The 21,208-nt window shown below is 36.8% G+C and overlaps 1 protein-coding gene across 7 annotated transcripts in view; it reads left to right on the top strand.

The window, feature by feature from the left end:
• Positions 1 to 15,600, top strand: part of NLGN1 (neuroligin 1) — a 405,822-nt gene extending 390,222 nt beyond the window's left edge. For 3 of the 7 annotated variants that reach the window (XM_075418312.1, XM_075418310.1, XM_075418307.1), the window contains 3 exons: positions 4,592 to 4,777; positions 9,352 to 10,141; positions 11,119 to 15,600. In XM_075418312.1, coding sequence (XP_075274427.1) covers positions 4,592 to 4,777; positions 9,352 to 10,141; positions 11,119 to 11,941 — 1,799 coding nt within the window. In that variant the 3' untranslated portion in view covers positions 11,942 to 15,600. Of the gene's footprint in view, positions 1 to 4,591; positions 4,805 to 9,351; positions 10,142 to 11,118 lie in introns of all 7 variants that reach the window. The other 4 variants (XM_075418306.1, XM_075418305.1, XM_075418311.1 and 1 more) reach the window with 2 other exon arrangements.
• The last annotated feature ends 5,608 nt before the right edge of the window (positions 15,601 to 21,208 follow it).

Genomic DNA, 21,208 nt, shown 5'->3' with positions numbered 1-21,208 from the left:
CCCGTTACTTTCATCCAGCCACAAAGGTGGCTGGGTTATTAAAGGACTTATACAGACAGAACTCATCAGAGAGAAGGTTTGGTTCTCTGTGATCTGAAATGGCACTTTCGTACCCACCAGCATGCGCCTAGTCTTTTACTCTATTACTGGGTTGTAGCAGTCCTTTACATTAGGAAAAATTCTGTTTTGGCCTTCCCTTCTGCGTTAATTTGAATGTTCAAATTAGGTCAGAGCTTAAAATAATTCAATCTACTAAGGTTTTCAACAAAATATTTTAACTTTCCCAACTCTATTATTTTATTTACTCTTCAAAAATGCTGGAATCGTATTAGAAAAAGATTTATCTGAATGGCAAGCAGAAATCATTATCCAAGCAGATAAGCCTATAAAGCATTAAAATTTATCTTAATACAAAATGCAGGGCCTGGTTGTGGCACACTCTGCCTATTTGTCTAACGGACATGTAACAGAGAAATGGTCCAAATGAGTTTAATAAATCTCTTTCTTAAATTCACAAAAGACCACATCCTCACTTCCATAATTCTATTAGAGTCTGCTCCTTTGAAGGAGATAAAAGAAAAGATAACCTCTCCATTCACAATGTAAAATAGCAATTGTTCAGCTGACAACTGGAATATTTCCAGTAGAAGAACTTAATTATGGAACAAAATTAACTCAATCTGACCTTTTTAGCGAATAATGCAAAAATAAGTTTTTTTGCAAATATCTTCCTGGAATAACTAAAATAAGGAATAATTTACTTCAGTTTTTTTACAATAGCAAAAGTTGGTAGCAGATGATAGCAGTGTTCTTGGTGAGATGACAATCCAAGGATAATAATAAGACAGCACCAGCAGAAAGGGATAATATATTTTAATAGCCTAGCTAGATGGTACCGTTTCAAAACAGACAAGCTTTCAGACACACAAGCCCTTTTTAGCAAGAGCAGGTTCCCCTCTGTGACTCAAAATTGCTAGCTTAATATATAGATAGTGTAATGATTGTGTTCTAGAAATGCATAGAAATGTACAGTATCTATATTAATTACATCCTGAAAGCTCCTCTTGGGATAAAGACAAAACATATTCTTGCCATCTCTATTTTATCTAAGTGATAAATAGGAATAAGTACTTGCACCCACAGACCTAGAGACTGGGTATGATGCTGTGTGTTAAAGCATTTCTCTATGGGTGTTTAATTAGATGAGTTTATCTGTATTGAGGCACTCCTCGCTAGGGGAAAAAAAAAACCCACCACAAACTGGAAAGAAAAACCTCATCTGTTTTATCAGTTCTGTCTCTGATTTCATGACATTCTGAATGCTTCTAAGCTGTGCTGATGCTACTGCATACAAGAAAAAAGGCATGAACAGGTGGCAATATTAACAGGCTTCTTATGGTTCCGAAAAATGAGATAGAAATGTTTCATGTCATGAAAGTCAACATCAATAATCATCGGTCTTGTGTAGATATGGAAGTCAGCCAATGTGGTTCTTGCTGAGGAGGCGTGAGAGATTTCTTTTGCATCAGAGCTGTTGCTCTGGACACAAGTCATAATTTGTCTAATATAGATGAATGAGGAAAATATCACTAATACTTCCTTTTTTTTTTTTTTTTTTTTTTTTTTTTTAATAAACTGAAAGCTCCCCCTTCTGGCACATTTCCTGAACTGAATGCAAGGTTCCTGATGCCTGCTTTTAGCAGCAGGAGACATTTCCTCTTTTGCTCTCTTTTTAACATCCTTTTCACAAAGGTTCTTTAAAAGTAGTATATTTAGAGCTTCCCAAGGATTTCCTATTTCCACATCAAGCTTCAGGGCTTGATGTGAACTCATTTAATAGCAGGGAATTGCCCTAAGGCTTTACCTATAATTTTAATATTTTGCCTTACCAGGCAAAGTCTTACTTGCTTCCTTCCTACTTTGCTGCATTTTATACAGAGTATAGAAAACAACTTTTTCAGAAATTTAGAGTGTTAGCATTTGTTTTCCTTCAGGGCGATCACTGGAGCTCAGCTATAACCCTGCCATCTATTTTCCTAATAAATGCCTTGGAATCACTTTGAGAAATCTGCAGGATCTTTTTGAACCAGTGCTGCAGCGCTCCTGAGAGCAGATTCTGCTCAGGCTCAGGGAATTTGCAAGCCGGGGAAAAAGCGAAGGGGGACTTGTTTAGGGCACAATTTTGGTAACTGCTGTAAGTGCTCTCATCTCATTGCTGCCTGTGTTTCGAGGACCGCCAGTGTCAACCATTCCTCTAATCCCTTAAATCAGTGCAGTCACTTACGTGTTTAATATGATGAACTGATTTGTCACTGATTTTCCACAGTTGTATACTTATGCAAAGAAAGGGGAAGACTTTCCCAGCATGTACTGCTGCAGGATCCTATAGTTCCCATAAATTCCTACATTTTAATTTTGTTACCATCACCGGTACCATCCCTCAACTCCAAGCAGGCTGACACAGGCAGTGAGACTGGTTTGGAAGCTTTCTTTAGGTTTGCTGTCATACATTCAAAGACATCCTCGCTCTGTGTCCTTAAAGACTGTTTATGGGGGACAGCATTTTACTGGAGCATGAAGACGGGAATGAATGCTTCTGTGCAGGAAGGATTATACTGGGGATGTCTTTTCACACAGGCATGCACACCAGCCCCTCTGGCTACACAGAAGAAAACAAAAGAGTAAAGCAGAGTAAAATATCATCATATTCATCTCAACTCAGTACTGAGCTGTAATAGTAAAATGAGAATGGATAAATTATATTTCTGACTTCCTTTCTGGGCTTTCCCTGAATATCAAGGTGGTATTTTCTTCTACGGTAGTGATGCTGCTTTGTTTTTTTATGCAGTGAAGTAATAAATGTGACAGGTTTTCGTGATAGAATAGTGGTTATTTTAAAGTCTAGTATCAGAGTACGGCCACAGTGAATGAAGTATGCCCATTAGACTTGGTACATTAGGTCTGGAAGTGGGAGAATTGCTCGCCTGCCACCTTATGCCATTTTCCCCTTCCCTCGCCATGGTAACAAAAATCAGGACTGACCTACACAAACAAAGCTGCTTGCCCTAAATGGAGCATAGCTCAACTACGGAGGCAGCAAGGCCAATTAGCTTTCAGTGCAGTTTACAGCAAAGAAGGTCTGTTAGTATAAATGCCTACGCATACAACAGAATACCAAATGTAAGTTTGCCATTTGAAGTCAAATCCGAATAATAATGAAGTACCAAATGATATGTTCGTTATATACGTGAATGTAGGCACACGCATGCACCTGTCTGTGTTCTTGTTGTTGTTCTTATTTTATATATGTATACGCCTATGTGTGTTCTTAGAAATGTCTCAAAATCTCCTTTTATTGTCATAATGAAACAGTAGGACTGCTTTGAGAGCCATTTGTCTGAAAAACTACTGTAAACTTCTTTGGAGTAGGCTGTCTGCCCTCAAGAGAGTTAAATCAGTAGAACTTTGACGAGACTAGAAGACCTGCTAATATCTAATTAATGTGGAAATAATTCTTGCAATGGTTGCATTTCTCTACAAAGCTTGTACTGAAAAACAGTTAACTGTCGATTTAGTGACCATTAAATCAGTTTGATATGCAAATGAGGATGCTGGGCTACTTCATAATGCTGACATTATTTAAACATTTGTTTATTAATCTGAGAAAATTGGAAATGTCCACAAATAGGATCCAAAAGCAAAGGAATGTCTTTTATCAACAGAGACTTTCTTCAAAGTTTTTGTTGTCTGCCTTTTAGAGTCAGTAGGCTCCAATGACCAGAGTGACAGCAACACTAAATACGAGGGTCCTGCTAAGAGTGAAGCGTAAAACAGTTGTTCCTGCACCTGACATGTTCTGCTGTTTTTCTTCCAGTATGAACAAAATGGAGCAATTCTTATGCTCTCCAGATTACCCCTGAGCTCTTGTCTTCTTGATGTTAAGGGGTCATGGAAACAGCTTAAATTGTCTTTGTCCATTTAATGTAGACTTAATTAACTCAGGTTAACGACTGCAGGATGGAGCTCAGGGAGTTGAGAGCTGCTCACATTGTTCAACCCAGCTTGTCCTGTGGCATAAGCTGAATTTCGGGGGGGGAGAAAAAAGGAAAAGATAGCGTGTTGCCAGAACATCACCAAACACAGTCTACAGAGAAGCAAAACTGCTGCCTCTCAGGCGTGCACAAAGCTCACGGCTGCATGTAAATGTGGAAGTGCAACACACAGTTGACCAAATCACTTACAAATGACGGCAGCATATCTGTTCCCTAAATCTTTACTCTTAGACTTTGTATAATCAACACAAAGTCTTTGGGAGTAATGCATTGTGACCTGTGAAGGCTTAAATGAGTATTTTGCCTGGGATATATTGTCATCTTTCCTACATTTATATACCACGGCCAAAAAAGTGAATAACAAATAATTTGTTTCAGAAAGAGTGCAAAATTGCAAATTGTTGCTCAGTGAATATGGAAAATTATGTAGATGCATAATATTTAATGGCATATACTTTTGACATCTTACTTAGAAGATTGCAACAGGATTACGCAGAAGGGCACTTGCTAACCCCTTCTTTTTTCATTTACATTCACAGGATTTTTGAGCACTGGGGACCAAGCAGCAAAAGGAAATTACGGCCTCCTTGATCTAATTCAAGCTTTGCGATGGACTAGTGAAAATATTGGGTTCTTTGGCGGTGACCCATTAAGAATAACTGTTTTTGGATCTGGTGCAGGCGGTTCATGCGTCAATCTGTTGACTTTATCCCATTATTCTGAAGGTAACCGTTGGAGCAATTCAACCAAAGGTATTATGCAGGTTGCAAATTTTGACAATTTTGGTGTCTGCATGCCACCGCCATTAGTACTATGTGATGCTCTGTATATTCTCTTTGTTCCTACGAACTGTTGAGTTCAGCTCAATATTCAGCAAACTTTTTAAAGGCTGTGCAAGCCGCCTTCTCCCTTGGCTCTCCCGTGCATGTTTAAATTTTAGGTCACTTTCTTCTTTTTCCTATGGAGCTTTGTAGAAACACTTTATAGCAGACTTCTGAATAGCATTTTCTCGGTGCATCATTTTTGTCTCTTTTCTTTCCTATCTAAGGGTGGCCTTTTTGGAAAACCAGTCAGTCATGCTCACAGTAGATGAGGTCGTCTATATGCAGACAGTTATGAAAGGCATGTTTAGTTTCTCATGAGGAGCAGAATTTAAAGAAAACTAAAATGACACAGTTTTTCTTTTCAGGCTAACAGCTGAAATGCTTAAAACTATTATTTTGTGGGAAGGAAACAAGTACCTAGTTCAGAAATCTTTTGTCTGAAACTGCATGAACTTCACTTGCTGTCATCTAATAAAAGAATTGTTGAATGTTTTGCATGCATGATCCAAAATTGTCAAAGCATCCAAGTTGCAAATGGATTTTCTTCTATATGTTTTTTCCTATTCCATAACTAACAACTTTTCTCTCTAGTTGAGTCAGACGGCAGGAAATTAAAAACATGCTGTTTCAGGCACCCAATTTTTTTTCCTATGATTTTTGCACCACAGTTCCATAGTTTCTCTCATTTGCATGGCTATTGCTTATTGATCACACTACTTTTGTCTCACTGTTTTCATGCATTTTTATCTGTAATGTTTAGTTTTACCAGGGACATCTCACTGTGCCCTGTACATACAATCCTTCACTAATTTATATGGCTGTATCTCCATGGGGGACTAATTGGCCAGTCATAACAAACTTTTTCCACTGACATTAAAAGAGCTGCATTTACCCAAAGTCATGATGCAGAGCCCACTGAGGTCAATAGAAGTGAGAGATTTTTTAGATCAAGCCTTTACATTATTTTAAATGAGAGAAAAAATAAGCTTTTACAAGAAAAGTCTAGTGGAAAATAGACTGTGGTTTAAATTTCATTCTATTTCCACAATTTGATTTTTTAATGTTTTCTTTTTTTCCATTACTATCTGTAGTTAAATAGAACATATTTATAAACTGTCCTACAAGTACAAGATGTAAGCATTACCTCAGTATAATCAGGTAACTTTTTCATCAGAACTCACAAATATAAATTTTGTCATAGAGGATTTAGCTTAAGGTTGAATGAGGAGACCTGGTTTATCCTCCCTTAACGCTTACTTGATCTTAGTCTTGATCTTCTTGACGTAATGTGACCCTAATGCAAAATGCCACATTTACAGTATCTGGACAGTCATGTGTTGCCTCTTATCAGCAAACTTTACCCTGTCATATTCTAACACATGGCCAGAATTCTGCCAGGAGCAGAATTTTTGGGGGGAAACTGATGCAGTCGTTTGCCAACAGAGCAGATCAAAGGATTCGGGAGGGGACTGGAGAGGGCTTACAGATGTATAATTAAAATCCAGTTGTAAAAGTAAATTTTTAAGGATTTCTTTTACAAGAAAGAAAAAACATGCTTTATTGAAATTTGGATTAAACAGAACAAGGTGCCAAACCCCCATATATGTTATGTTTCATTTGGGGATGGTTAGACCTGCCATTAAAAAAAATATTAAAATAAAAATTGGTCAGCTTCACATAAAAGAAGTTATTTCAATTTTTCAAACTTTTCAAATATCTTAACATTTTCAAAAAAACTTTTGTTTCACATTATTAACCAGTCTCTTTCATAAGCTGTAAGTTCGGATGCTCTCTTTGCTTCCTTCATTTCCCTTTGAAAGGATCCCTTGGTAGTTGAGAGGAAGCATTCAGCCTACTTCAAGATGGTGCTGTTCATAGCTGCCCATCTGCAAGTGGGCAGAACAGCACCCATCTGTAGAAAGTGCTCTGGAAATGCAGATGAATATATGCAAATTATTATTATTTGTTTTGGTGTCTGAATAGGAGTCACAAAGCGCTATGGTCCATTGAATATTTAAATCCTCTTTCTGTCAGTCTGATGCCCACGACCTATAATAATCATACACATTATCAGATAAAAATGTAGTTCTCCATCCTGTCTGGTACCAATTTCTGCCAGGAATAATATGACAGAATGAAAATAATTTTTCATGCTGTTGTTCATTTTTCACCAAATGGTTTGATTGAGGAATATTTCCATAAGCATTCTTCAGCAGAAGGAGGGATGTTTAGTTTCATTTCCTAAGATAACTTTATGGCCAGAGGACTTGTCCATTCTTACTTAATCCAACTTTTAATGTTTATGTAGCACTTAGCAAGCCATAGTGTTTATATCAGCATTTTCTTAATACGTAGCTTACAGTTTCTGTCCTTGTTCAGAGATACTTAATAAAGCAATAAAAACAGATTTACACAATATACAGAAAAGAAACATTATGAAGTATCATGAAATCCATCTTTGTGAAAATTCAGTTTTGTCATTTAGTTACATTTATTACAATGCCTCGATCCTCTGTGGTAATTCCGCTGACTTTGAGCTGATTTATACTAGCTCAATATCTGACCTTGTAAACATGCAAATATATTTTTACCTGCTTTATAGCTCAAGTTCTTTCTTATTTTTTACTCATATCTTGCAAGGAAATAATATCTCCTATATGACTTCTTATAAATTTAAGGAGAGGCTTGAGTTTACATATTTCAGTCCCTACACCTATCTGATTTTAAGACTTTTGGATTTGGACCTAATACAGCCTAGAATGATTTTAAAATTCCTCTGAAGCTTGTAAAATGTTTCCTGCCAGCAGCTGATTCCAACTAGCTTCTGAGCTTACAGGGTCTGGTACTGCAATAGAGGCTGTAAAAGCATGTCTCTGATCATCAGTAGAAACGTGTTATTTATCAAAGTAAAAGCCATCTTTTGCATTATTGGAATAAAATTCTGAGGTAAGCTGAGCACCTTAACTCCAGTTCCTTTAGTGGGAGTATCCAGCTATTCATCAAGCATTGGACCAAAGATACATTCTTAGCAAAATTAAGTGAGTGAGGCCAGATGTCACTTCTAGTCCCCAGGCCACTCTACTAAAGACAGTGGAAATACTCCAGGTGCCTATCAGCATAAGTAAAATCCATATACCTTATATCAGCATAACTTACGTTATGCTATAGACCCATTCGTATTACACACAGTGAGATATAGGAGGTAGGGTCCAGTATAAAATACTTTCCAGTAATTAGTGCAAGAGATGTGCTACTGAAATGAACTGGATGAACTTCCATGAAAATGTAAAAGAACAGAAAGGTCACAGTTACCTAAATATAGTCTAAGTTTATAACATTAGAGGTAAGCATTATTTTGCACAAGGTTCAGACTCAAAATCTCTTTCAGAACCTGAATTGCCCTCCCTAAAGGGAGTGGGAAAAGGCAAAGCCGCAACACAAAGGGAGCACAAGAAGTATTGGGACAAGGGTGGAGTTTCGGTTGCATTAAAGTCAACAGCAAAAAAATTGGATTGATTCATTTACTACAAGGGGGTGAGGTTTTCATCCATGATATGCTCAAAAATGCTTATGGAAGGGAGAGGAAAATGTCAATTTAAACATATTTTGTTATTTCTATGAGTAGAATTCCTGGTCCAGAGTGCTAGTTAAATCAACATAAATTCAAACTAATTGCACTGAAGTCTTTGGGATTTGCTACAAGTTTATATGCAGCACCAGATCATACTGTCTCTCTCCTCGAAATTAATACCTGAACATATGTTTAAAATTCTGAATTGCAAAGCTAAATTGGGTAAAATATATCATTTTCCCTTTTTATGTAAGTGTGATCACTATAAACCTTCACTGAAAAACTCCTTACAAGAAAGGATCTTGACTCTTAGACACTTATAAATTTAATAGCTGGCTAGTACCTTCCCCTCCATCAGTCCAGAATATAAACTTTTGCTATGATATACAATTCAAAAGCACTGCACCTCTCAAACCAAGTTTAATCCCAAAGAAAATATAAAAAGCAGTATATTAGGTTTATTTAACACATAGCTGTATGCATGCATGCTGCTGATGGCTTGAACAATATCCAGAAATTAAATCCATTTCAGAGGCTCATTGGCTTTTCCTCCAACCTATAAATTGTTTTAACTTTCGGAATTTCTTTCAAGCCAATAGTGAAACTAAATAAGGTAATGCCACTCTTTTTCCTCCTGAGTTTCTTTGAAAATCTGTTCCTCAGCTGGACTACACTGAGGTAGAATCATTTGCTTCAGTTTCTGCGCATATTGCATTTATTTTGTATACATTACCTGTAGGTACAATGACAGTCAGATCTCACCATCTTGTGTATTTAAGTACTATTAAGATTCAAGTACCTCTTCTGTTAAAGTTTTCTGTTGTTTCAAAGATCTCCTTTGAATCATTCAATATGTAGCTGTTTCAAGGTCACTTCAGTAGTTTTTAAACATTTCTCCCCACAGGACTTTTTCAAAGAGCAATAGCTCAAAGCGGAACAGCTCTCTCCAGCTGGGCAGTTAGTTTTCAGCCTGCAAAATACGCCAGGATGTTGGCTACAAAAGTTGGTTGCAACATGTCAGACACTGTAGAATTGGTAGAATGTCTACAGAAGAAGCCTTATAGAGAACTTGTCGACCAGGACATTCAACCAGCAAGATACCATATAGCCTTTGGACCAGTAATTGATGGCGATGTGATACCAGATGATCCTCAGATATTGATGGAACAAGGAGAATTCCTCAATTATGACATCATGTTGGGAGTTAACCAAGGGGAAGGGTTAAAATTTGTTGAAAATATTGTGGATAGCGAAGATGGCATATCAGCTAGTGATTTTGACTTTGCAGTTTCTAATTTTGTCGATAACTTATACGGATACCCTGAAGGCAAAGATATATTGAGGGAAACTATTAAATTTATGTACACGGACTGGGCAGATCGACACAATCCGGAGACCAGAAGGAAAACACTGCTGGCTTTGTTTACTGATCACCAGTGGGTTGCACCAGCAGTGGCTACAGCAGACCTTCACTCAAATTTTGGATCGCCTACGTATTTCTATGCCTTCTACCATCATTGCCAGACAGATCAGGTACCTGCATGGGCAGATGCAGCCCATGGAGATGAGGTTCCTTACGTACTAGGAATCCCTATGATTGGTCCTACTGAATTATTTCCTTGTAATTTTTCCAAAAATGATGTCATGCTAAGTGCGGTGGTGATGACGTACTGGACAAACTTTGCAAAAACTGGGTGAGTACCAGATAACGAATAGCCTTGTATACAAACTCAGGATATAATGACGCAGTGCTTTACCTTGGTTATCTCACTTGTGAATGCCTCTCTACTTGAAGCATGAATAAGAAATTAAGAATTGGGTTGGATGTCCCTCAGATCACTTACATATCCTAGCAAAACAGAGGGGAAAAAATACCTTTGCAAAAATTCTGTGTGAGGAAATTCCAAAAATACTTTGTACACAAAAATAATTAAGAGATCCCCAGAAAAGCACAAAACTAAGCCTTTAACATGTGTATAGTTAAAAACAGTTACATTAGTAACTGACTTTACCACAGCACTGATAATATTTTCATCTCATGAGACAGAAAATGATATAAATACTGCATCAAATGTAATACAGATTATTTTAATAATGTATTTTGTTTTAAATTGACACTTCTGATCATAAAATATGTGACTTTAAACTTGAAAAGTTTTGTCATTTTCATTAACTCTTCTTTCACTGGTAGTTCAAAAGACTTTTCTACCTTTGACCATTGGACTCTAAGTCACTATGTGTTATACTGCATTATGCCAGAGGTCTTTCACCTCTGGAGGGCCACAGGCACTGCATATGAACTGAAATGCTGAGCTTTATGAGCTTTACGAGCTTTACGTTACGAAAAAAAGAAAAGCAAAGCTTAATGTCCTCTCACAGGCATTTGTCCGCATTACCACATTGTCCTCAATCTGCCCTTGGCAGTGAAAGATTTCAGTGTGAGAGATAGTAGCATTTTGGGGAACTAGGGAAGTCACTGAAGTCTATGTAAAAGAAGGGTTCATTTACATAGTGTTGTTTCTAATCAAGATTATTAAGGCCTCTAATTTTAGGAAACAGCATTCTGCTCTGTCCAAAGGCAGGCTTAAATATTAACTATAAAACCTTCATTATGTTAATTTTATAATTCCTTTTGAAATACTTTGTAACATTGGAGATATTTTTTTTTTAGTGACCCAAATCAACCAGTGCCACAAGATACAAAATTCATTCATACAAAACCAAATCGTTTTGAAGAAGTAGCATGGACCAGATATTCTCAGAAGGACCAACTGTATCTTCACATTGGATTAAAACCACGAGTTAAAGAACATTATAGAGCCAATAAAGTGAACCTCTGGTTGGAACTGGTACCTCATCTACACAATCTTAATGACATTTCACAGTATACCTCTACCACAACTAAAGTGCCATCAACTGATAATACTTTCAGACCAACAAGGAAAAATTCTGTTTCTGTTACTTCAGCCTTTCCTACAGCCAAACAAGATGATCCCAAACAACAGCCAAGCCCATTTTCAGTGGATCAAAGAGACTACTCAACAGAATTGAGTGTTACTATTGCAGTTGGTGCATCTTTGCTGTTCCTGAACATTTTGGCCTTTGCAGCACTGTACTACAAAAAAGACAAGCGGAGACATGATGTTCATAGGAGATGTAGCCCACAGCGTACTACTACCAATGATCTTACCCATGCACAAGAAGAGGAGATAATGTCCCTCCAAATGAAGCACACTGACTTGGATCATGAATGTGAGTCCATCCATCCACATGAGGTGGTTCTCAGGACCGCCTGTCCCCCAGACTACACGCTAGCTATGAGAAGGTCTCCTGATGATATTCCCTTAATGACACCCAACACCATCACAATGATCCCCAACACTATACCAGGGATTCAGCCCCTACACACATTCAATACATTTACCGGAGGACAGAACAACACTCTGCCCCATCCTCATCCCCACCCCCATTCACACTCAACAACCAGGGTATAGCCAGACAAGACGAAACAAACTTTATTTTTTGATGGATTACAGTAGGTGATGTTACTGAAGATTACTTGGCTTTCAACCTACAAGACTCTTACTATTTAAATATGGAGGAATATTATGTGAATATACATATCAAGAACTTTTGGGGTTTTGAAAAAAATGAATTGTACATATATCAAATGAACTTAAGAAACAAACAAACGAAACAGACAAAAGAAAAACAAAAACAAAAAAACCCAACTGTTTGCAATTGCTTGAAGCAGTTGTCCTGAATGATACTTTTTCATTCACATTCAAGTATTAATTTTTTGAAGATTTAAGTTACATAATGGAATTAGGCATGTGCAACACAAACAGGAAAGAACTATGACTGAAAATTTTTAAAACCTATAAATATGCACAAGGGACACACTCTTGGAATGTCAGATAATTTTCACCAATTTTTATTTGGATGTGGTTTATTGTATAGACCATATTTACATATTTGAATAAGTACACAAAGCACCAATGCTGTTAAGGCCTTAGAAAGGGGCTCATGCTGAAATCTGTCAGTCAAAGAAGTTTTACAGCCTGGCAGGTACAACATTATCACATAAGTGCTGTCAGTATAAAAGTTGTGGGAATAAAGGAAACTGGATTTTTTTAGCACGATGTGCATGATAATTTATATGCTTGGTGGCTGTGCTGCTGATTAAGCCGTAATTAAAATTCTTCTCATCCCATTGGAGTTTTTAATAGAAGATTTCTCCATCAATTGGCACAACCTAAAGAAGTTTTTTAAAGGGGCAAAAGTAATTACAGTAAAATATTTCAGAGTAGCTTCAGAAATAGAAGGAATTGCAACAGTTCTTAAAGGTTTTTGTGGCATTCTAGGTATACAGTGATGAACTCTCGCTGATACGAATCCCAGACAAAAAATTTGTATTATTAAAGTTCTTTCTCCTTTCCACCTCAATAATTTCTAACTTTAACATAACTATAACTTTAATGGAATCTCCTCTGATGAAGGATTTATAACTTGCTGTGATTTAGTTACAATATATTTAGTTCAAATTGGTAAGGTAATATGTGTCCAAAAATGTAATTGCAATGATATTTTGCAATACAAAAATGCCCCAATATTACTGCTCTGATTACACCTTTCAGTTTATTGTTTAAACTCATGTTGCATGTTACAAAATTTACTTACAATACTTTAATATAAAGTTAATTCCCGTTTTGCTATACATTAGCTTTGCCATTCAAATGAATTCTCTAGACCAGATGGCAACAGTGTAGAATAAGAGGGTGTGTAAGAATGGGGAGAGCACCAACAACTGGAAAATTTAAAATCTAAATACTACGTATGTTTGTGTGATTGGAAATGAATGTTCTAAAATCACAAGAAATTCTTCATTCCCCTGTTGCTTTCCAGTAATTCTACACCATGGTCCTTTCAAAATGTTTGTATATGTAATCAGATGTACATTTATATAAAAGAAATAATTGAGATGGACTTAAGAGCACATCCCTGATAAATCCTTTCTCTCTTACCTGTACTATATTTCTATTAGACTAAAGTTATGTGATTTTTTTTTTACATTTTTTCAGATTACTAGCAATTTTGATAGTTTGTAAGATAATGCGAAGAACTTTCTCTGACAAACTAACTGCAGTAACAGAAACATTTCTTTTCAGTTACTCTTTTTCAAGAATGAAAGCTTATTACACACAAAAATTGTATACTACTTGATGGAAAATTACTTTGTACTTCTTGGCCATATTACTGGTCACTGAGTGAAATAAAGATAATCTGGATAACGAATATTATTCCAATGCTAAGAGACCTGATCTTTGCTCATTAAAGAGCTAAAATGTTTATTGCTGTTTTGTCATTTTTTAATGAAGTAATGGTAACTGTCTCAAATAAAGAGTAATATCTTAAGACCAGTCTGGTTTTTGAAGACATGAACATGCCTTCTACGATTAATACAATTGCATATTTATGGGCCAGTCCCACCTACGACTGTTTCTTACAGAAATACTGACATTGTCACTGTAGGATGTCATAATATTACACGCAACTCTCCCCAAGTTTTCAGGAATAAGTTAAAAATGCAAATATCAACACCAGAAAAAAAGCCAAGGAATAGGCCTAATTGAAATAGATCTACAGTATTCCATGATGGGAAAAAAAATCACCTGGGTTTTATTCGGGTGATTGAACTTTCATGAACTATAGCTGGGAAGCAAAAGCTTCAAAGCGTGTTTGCTAATATCAAGCACAAATGTTAAAATGGAAGCTGAAAGCAAAATAAAGCACTACAATTTCAGTCATTTTATTGAACAAAAAAAAAAAAAAAAAGAAATCCATGTATTTAATTAGTGCTTGTTACAGTCCCCAGTTTTAAATTAAGCTCTTTTGGTAGAAGCATAAAAAAATAGTCTTCAAAATCCAGGGTGGTCTGTGTGCAATTTCTGCCTGATGTGGTTGTGCTTTTAGACTGTGACCTGCCAATGTAAACCAATAAAAAGAATTGTCTGCCATCTGATAATTATTGTTTAATAGGAGGATTGTATTTTGCTATGTTGATGAAACAAAACAAAAAAATACAAAAATATTGATGGCCATAAAACAAGATATTAACGAAACATGATTTTATGTGCTTTTCTTAACTTTATCAAAACCAAAATAACTTTCTACTATAGTTTATTTGTGGCCATATATCTATATATCTCTATATATACAGTATCTGGTAATTGTTTACTTTTATTAGTTACAAAATAAATAATTTAGGTAAACCAAGCATGACACTACACTTTATTTCTGTCAGCCAACAGTATTTAAAATGTGAAAGATGAAGGCAACAACAGAAATTTTATCACTCCTCTTTGAAAAAAAAAGTCCATTCCTCTGATGCAGATACTGTGAATGATGTTTTAGTGGCTACTTTATAATTCCGTTACGGCAGTGGCTTTCCAAAAGTAAGATGGTGTCCCACATTTTAACACAACATTAAGAAAGACCAAGAGATGTTTTAAAGCTGAAACAAAATAAAAATGTAGGAAATGGTTTTGGAATATCTTCATTACGCTTCATGGAATATGAGTTTGTTCTTTTTTTGAAATATTTATCTCTTTGATTTGTTTTCCACGGTAGCCTACAAGAAAGCAAAAATGAGTGTAATATTTAATTTCTTGTATCATCCTTGGACCAGATTTCCAATAAAATTAGGATATCATTCAGTCTTTGGAAGTCCAGTAAAACTATAAAAAGCCTGCATTTACACTTTTGTAAATATGTTTGCAGATCTTTTTAAGAAAATGTATTCTACCATTTTGAGAAAAAAACACAATGGAATCATTGTCTCGTTTATCTATTAAAATTCCAGGCAATATAATGTGCTGTGCTGACATTTCTAGGAGAAATAAAGCAGATGAAAACACATTTTGCTCAATGGTATCTCAGTTGGTTATACGTGGTATTCTCCACCCACTGAAGCCTTGCAGGGCACGGATGAGCCACCTGAATATAAGGGTCTGTAGGGAAATGCAATTGTTGTTTTCATTGTCTGTACTAAACATGGATCCCAATGACACAAGACTTTAATTACTGGATATTTTGGTTATTGAGACATCCTGAAAACAGGATGAATAGAGGTCTAGCAAACAAACATGTTACAGCTTTGAAGACACCACTGCCCAGAAAACACTGAAATTTCTGTTGCCAGCTTCACTAAGAGCTGAAACAGCTGAATTCATAGGAAGCTGTCAAACATCATGGCCCTCCTTTGATGTTTGCAAGTTGTTGGTATTTTTTTCTGCAGTGTTAGTTTAAAATATTGGCCTTTCCCCCCCCGCCTTTTTTTCTAGTAATGAACTGTTACAGATGATGGCTTTTTAATGTAAACGAACATTAAATAATTTAATTATTATAGTGAAAATGTGCTCCCAAATAAATTAGATTAATGGGAAATTCCCTGCAGAGGGTTTGTTATTTTTCATTCAAAGCTCTTGTCAAAATATCTGTTGCAGCAGTTCTGCTTTTTTTTCAGTCTACAAGCTAAGGGACTTTCTTCAAATAACATTAAAAATTTCTTTTTCTATTTGAAATAATAGCACTATAAGATTAAGATGTCCTACTGAGGCCTCCAAATAAATAGGAACAAATTGAAACATGGTGAAGGGGCTTTTACTCCAAATGTTCTAATTTGATTTAATTCTGGCACATCAATACCTTTGTATGCAAACCGGAAATTAGCGGCATTTTACAAGGGGTTCGAGAGAACTGCGTAGCGGAATCCATGAGTTAACCACCAGCTATGCAAGTCCCTTTTCTCTTAGGTTCTGTTCATGCTATTGTATAATTGATTTCTTATTTACAGATTCAGTAAAAGCTAAACTTTGTGAAATGGGAAATGGTCAGAACACGGTAATGAACTGTAGCTGGTGGAAAATGTTTTGAAAAAAATGTTGAGAATCACCTAGTAAGTGTAGATTTTTATGTGCAACCTGGCTTCGTTCCTTTCTGTTGATATGATAATTCCCCAGTAATTCATACCCATGGGAAACTCTCAGTTCTTTCATAAGCTTTGGTTGCTGAATGGAATTTACGTATTGTATGTAAATAGTGGATTAAAGCCTATTCTCAGTTTAGTTCCCCTCTCTATTGGGATAAATGAAAAACCTCATAGAATTGCAACAAATTTGTACAAGTAATTTTCATACAGTATCTGGAAATGTTCTCTTTTTTTCATTTGAAGATAAAAGTAGCATCACAGCAGTAAAAGCCGTGTAAGTATTTGTTTGTCACAGAAAATGCCTTCTTGTATATATCTGCATCTTCCTCTCCACGTGCATCCCCACATGCGCTGCTCCAGCCACCAGAAGAGATTTCAAAAAACGTGAATAAACAGGGAATTTTACCTTTGTGCACCATGCAGAGGCAACTCAGAGGGAAATGCACGCACTCGGTGTGGAGGTAACACCGATACCTCCTTCTGCATTCGCCACTGGTATCGACCAGATGCTCAGCTGAGGACTTTTTTTTTAGCACCAGCCAAATTAGTATTTATCACAAGGCCACTGAAATCAATGAAGCCCTGACAATTTACACCAGCTATCGATCTGCTTCCGGACCTTTAATGTTCATCATGGCTCATCTCACCTTCCATTTTTGCATAGCTTCTCACGCACATGGACACCCACTCACAGAAATTGTTACGAGTATAACTGCCAGCTTTAGCAGCACTATCAGATGCTAAAATGTGCTTTAAAATATACTTCTAGTTATTTGTATCTAAGGCCAAAATTCAGGAAAACAAAAAAAGAGCCTTCTACATTTAAAAAAAAAAAATCCCTGGTAATGACTCTGATACAAAGAGGTTTGTGCCACCGTTGGCAGCCTTAACATGCCATGGTAAGTTTTATGTTAAAATTTTTATAAAAAGGAACATTCAGTTCTGCCTGATCCTCACATCTGTATGTTGACCTATATGTCAGAGACACAATGACGCTTTACAGCAGTTGTAAGTCTGCTCTGCTCTGCTTCACTCTGGACGCAGAGGCATACAGCTGAGCCACACGCTTGCTGTAAATTCAGGGCAGAAATAGCTGCATTTCCTCTGTCAGCTGAATTTTCCCTCCTCGGTGTCAGCAACACCAGGCACCTGGCGTTTATGAGCTCAGCTTTAGAATGATGCCATTTAACAAAATAATAAATGTGGAGTTCTTCAGTCTCTAGGGCTGGGCATTTAGTATTCAGGTTTTCTGCTTTACAGCTGCCAGAGTCAGTAACTTTTCTTCACATGGAAGTTGGTAATGCTGGCAACCAGAGGTAACAATACTAAAGCTCAATTAACAACAGGTTCATGAAAGACTGTGTGAGCTGCTAACACTTTAACTGCATTATTCAAGAAAAGATAAATTTTGCATGTAGTGATTTTCTTCAGTTGCTGTGGAAGTTAATGAGAATTTCGCTGTTGACTTTACTGAAAGAAGGATCAGTTCAGAAATCTGTATGAAGTCCTGTGAGGTCCGCATCAAAGATAAAGAGCTATGACCATGGCTTCTAAGAGCCTTCGGATGTTTGCAGACCTCCACGAGTTACTCATCCACCCGTATTTCTGCAGAGAGGAGCATGCATGTTCAGGTATTCACACTTGGCGGCTGAATACAGATCAGTTCTTTCCGAAAAGACACGTCACCATGATACTGTAAGGTCAAACCTCAGCTAATATGCCTTATTTTTCAGCAAGTCATGTGAGATTGGTCTCCGCACTGGGTCAGTGTGGCCGCATGGCTCTGGGCTGGAGCATGATTGTGTCTCATGGGCATGAAAGCTAGAGAAAGAAAACTTGTGACTGCAAAGCAGTTGTGGGCCAGACCCAGCACAATATACCGGATACAAATTTTCCCTGGAATAAAATGAGGGATGGGGCAGAACCTTCTGGCAGGAGGCAGTCTGGGAGAGTGAGATGTATGAGGTGCCTATTTCATCCATTAATTTGTAGAAACAAATTCAGCAGTAATTTAAAGCAATTAAGGCTAAATGAAAGGTTCTAAAAATAATACATGGTTCATTTGTCACCAAATACATTTTCAGAAGTCATGTGATATTTTACTGATTGATGATAAAGATAAGGATGTACAGTGTTATTTTTCTGCTTTGCACAAGGTATACACCTGTGGAGTGTTGAAACTTGGCCAAGTAGAGGAATAAATTGTGCTTTTATTTGCATACAGGTAAGTCTAGAGCAATTTCATGAAAGCGGAAACATGGACCTTCACTAAAAAAGGTAATTAACATCCAAAACCAATTACTTTTGGACAGCTAGTACAGATTCCCATGTTAAACTATGTGCTGATATTTTCTTTAACATTCATCAATTTGCCATAAATATATTTTTCTCTCCCCTGTCAGTAACTGGAGTGAGTGTACCATGACAGCTCTTCACAGAAGATGAAAAGAATATGAACCATTGGTTTCTTCTCGTGAATCATGACTTCGGTGTCCAAGAACAGAAAAAGTAATAGAAGAAGAAAAATAGCAAGCCAGGTTTTGGAATTTGGTTTGGGTTTTGGGTTTTTTATTCTTTTTTCTTTTTCTAGGCACATTCGAGTATCTTGATTCTTTGAAGGCTCACCAAAACCCAGTAAAGGATACAACCATAACTGCTGCAGACAGGAGCCTTGCTGGGAATTTTCCTCTTTTCTTGTCCAGGAGGCAAGGGCAGGGTTAAGTTCATGAAAGGGGACTCCTCCAGGAAACCACTCCCAGCTGTAGCTCTGAGACACACCAAGGAAAACACTTGCAAATTCTGATATGTTTGACAGAAGAAGGAATATATATTGTAAAATTCAATAAAATATTGGTAACTTTTGTATATTTGGAATTCTATTAACTTTGTTTTAAAAACCAACCCTTTTTCAACAGTACAGTTTATCTTAAATCTAAAAGGGCTAGTTGGTTACTAGAATTTGGACTGTGTTGTAATACTGCACGTGAATTCCCCTTTGTCCCATGCTTCTCCTGGTTCCATTCTACAATTCAATTCAAGGATTTTATTTTAAAAATAGAAACTATGTTTTTATTGAGTTGCTTCAGTATGGACTACTGCTGGGTGCAGCTTGTTCTCTCTCATTCAGTCATCCTTTACTCAACAAGTATATTATCCCAATCCTTTCAGTTATGATTTATTTTCTAATTTTTTTCTTACTTCCTTTAAGTCTTGGGTTCTTTTTTTAAACTGTTTCTGTGGTAAGTGCAATTTTGTTCTTCTTTATGCCTTCTCACATCATGGTTACTACTGTCTCACGCAAATGCAAATACTTGAAATAATTTAAATCTCTGTTATTTTTATCAGTCTTCTTGATCCTTCTGATTGAGATTTTGATTTATCTTGGTTTTCTTTTAGTTCTGTATCCAAGGTTATTCACAGATGATCTCTTTTCTATGATAGTAGTGTTTGGATATAAACACTCCTCAGAACAGCTCTGGAGACTGAACTCCTCTATTAAGTTAAGAAATCCCAGGCACAGAGGAACTGCTGTTCTGGATGGGCCTGGATATCCATCTACTCTCGTATCTCTAGTGTCTAGCGTGGCCAAGACTAGTTGCTTGTGGGTCGGTACAAGAATTCCTGCATTCTGTAATGCAGGCATGTGCCAGGAAGTTGTCAGCCATTGCTGAATTCTCCTCACACACATGCCAAATTGTGATTTTTCCCTTTGAAGGATACTGGAAGTGCAATTTCATAGACAAAAGCCAACTTCAAGCTAAGGCAAGCATGTGCCTCCAGAAATAAGCAGTGACTTGTAAACTCTTTTGCTTGCTAGATTAAAAAGCTTGAAGAGTCTATGAATAGTTTCTAGCTCAGGGACAAACTTCAGACAATTGCTGATGTGTTTTTCCTGGCTGCGCAGACACTAAGACCTTTGTTCTGAAGTGGGCTTTGTCACAGTGCCCGTACCCATGCTATAGCTGTTCCACGGAGCTGAGCTCCTGCTGACCCTGCTGCAGTAAACAGTAAAATTTCCATTGACTGCACCTGAGAAAGATGAGCACTTTCCATAGCAGAAGGGAATGAATTACAGATGTGGAGCATCAAACCCAATTTTCTACTGTTTTATAACCTGAAACAGGTCTTTGTTTCCTCTCTTGAAGAGTAGAAGGAGGGTTTGATAGTTTGGATGTGACTGTGGGAGGTGGTTTTGCTGTAGATTTCTGGCTGGATGTAGAAGGTTATCAGGATGGAATTCTTCTTTCCTAAATTTAACTACCAGTACTAGGTGCCTAGTGTAAGGAAACTCACTGGGCTTTACCTGAAGTAAAAGGGTGAATTTTAGTACTGGATAAATCATAGTCTACTGGTATCTGGTTTTCCCTGGTGACTAAGAAGGAACCAAAAGTAGGTGGATAAAAAAAAATTGCTGTCCTTTCTGTCCTTTAGATACATTTAACTAACTATGACAGCTTGAAGAGGAGAGAAAGCATTTATTTTTATATATGTATGTGATTGATAATTTTTTGTAGTTTCATAGATCAGAATGATAGCTGTTTACACCCGCTCTTTATTTTATTACTACAATGCCTATGGCTAAGGGAATAAGACCAGCAGTGATGAGAATTAAATAGCAAAGACTCTGAGGTATCATGAAGTAATCAACAATCCTCACTTTAAAAACTTCATAGTGTAGGAGCTTTCTAATGGTAAGCATAGCTAAGACTGGAGTAAGTTGCATATGGCTTCTACAGCACAGGATGCATTTTGAAATGGATTCTGCCTTGGG

The sequence above is a fragment of the Opisthocomus hoazin genome, chromosome 4 (assembly GCF_030867145.1).
Source record: "Opisthocomus hoazin isolate bOpiHoa1 chromosome 4, bOpiHoa1.hap1, whole genome shotgun sequence".
Classification (NCBI taxonomy): Eukaryota; Metazoa; Chordata; class Aves; order Opisthocomiformes; family Opisthocomidae; genus Opisthocomus; species Opisthocomus hoazin.
Note: the sequence above shows the minus strand (reverse complement) of the source record. Positions and strands in the feature narration are given on the sequence as shown.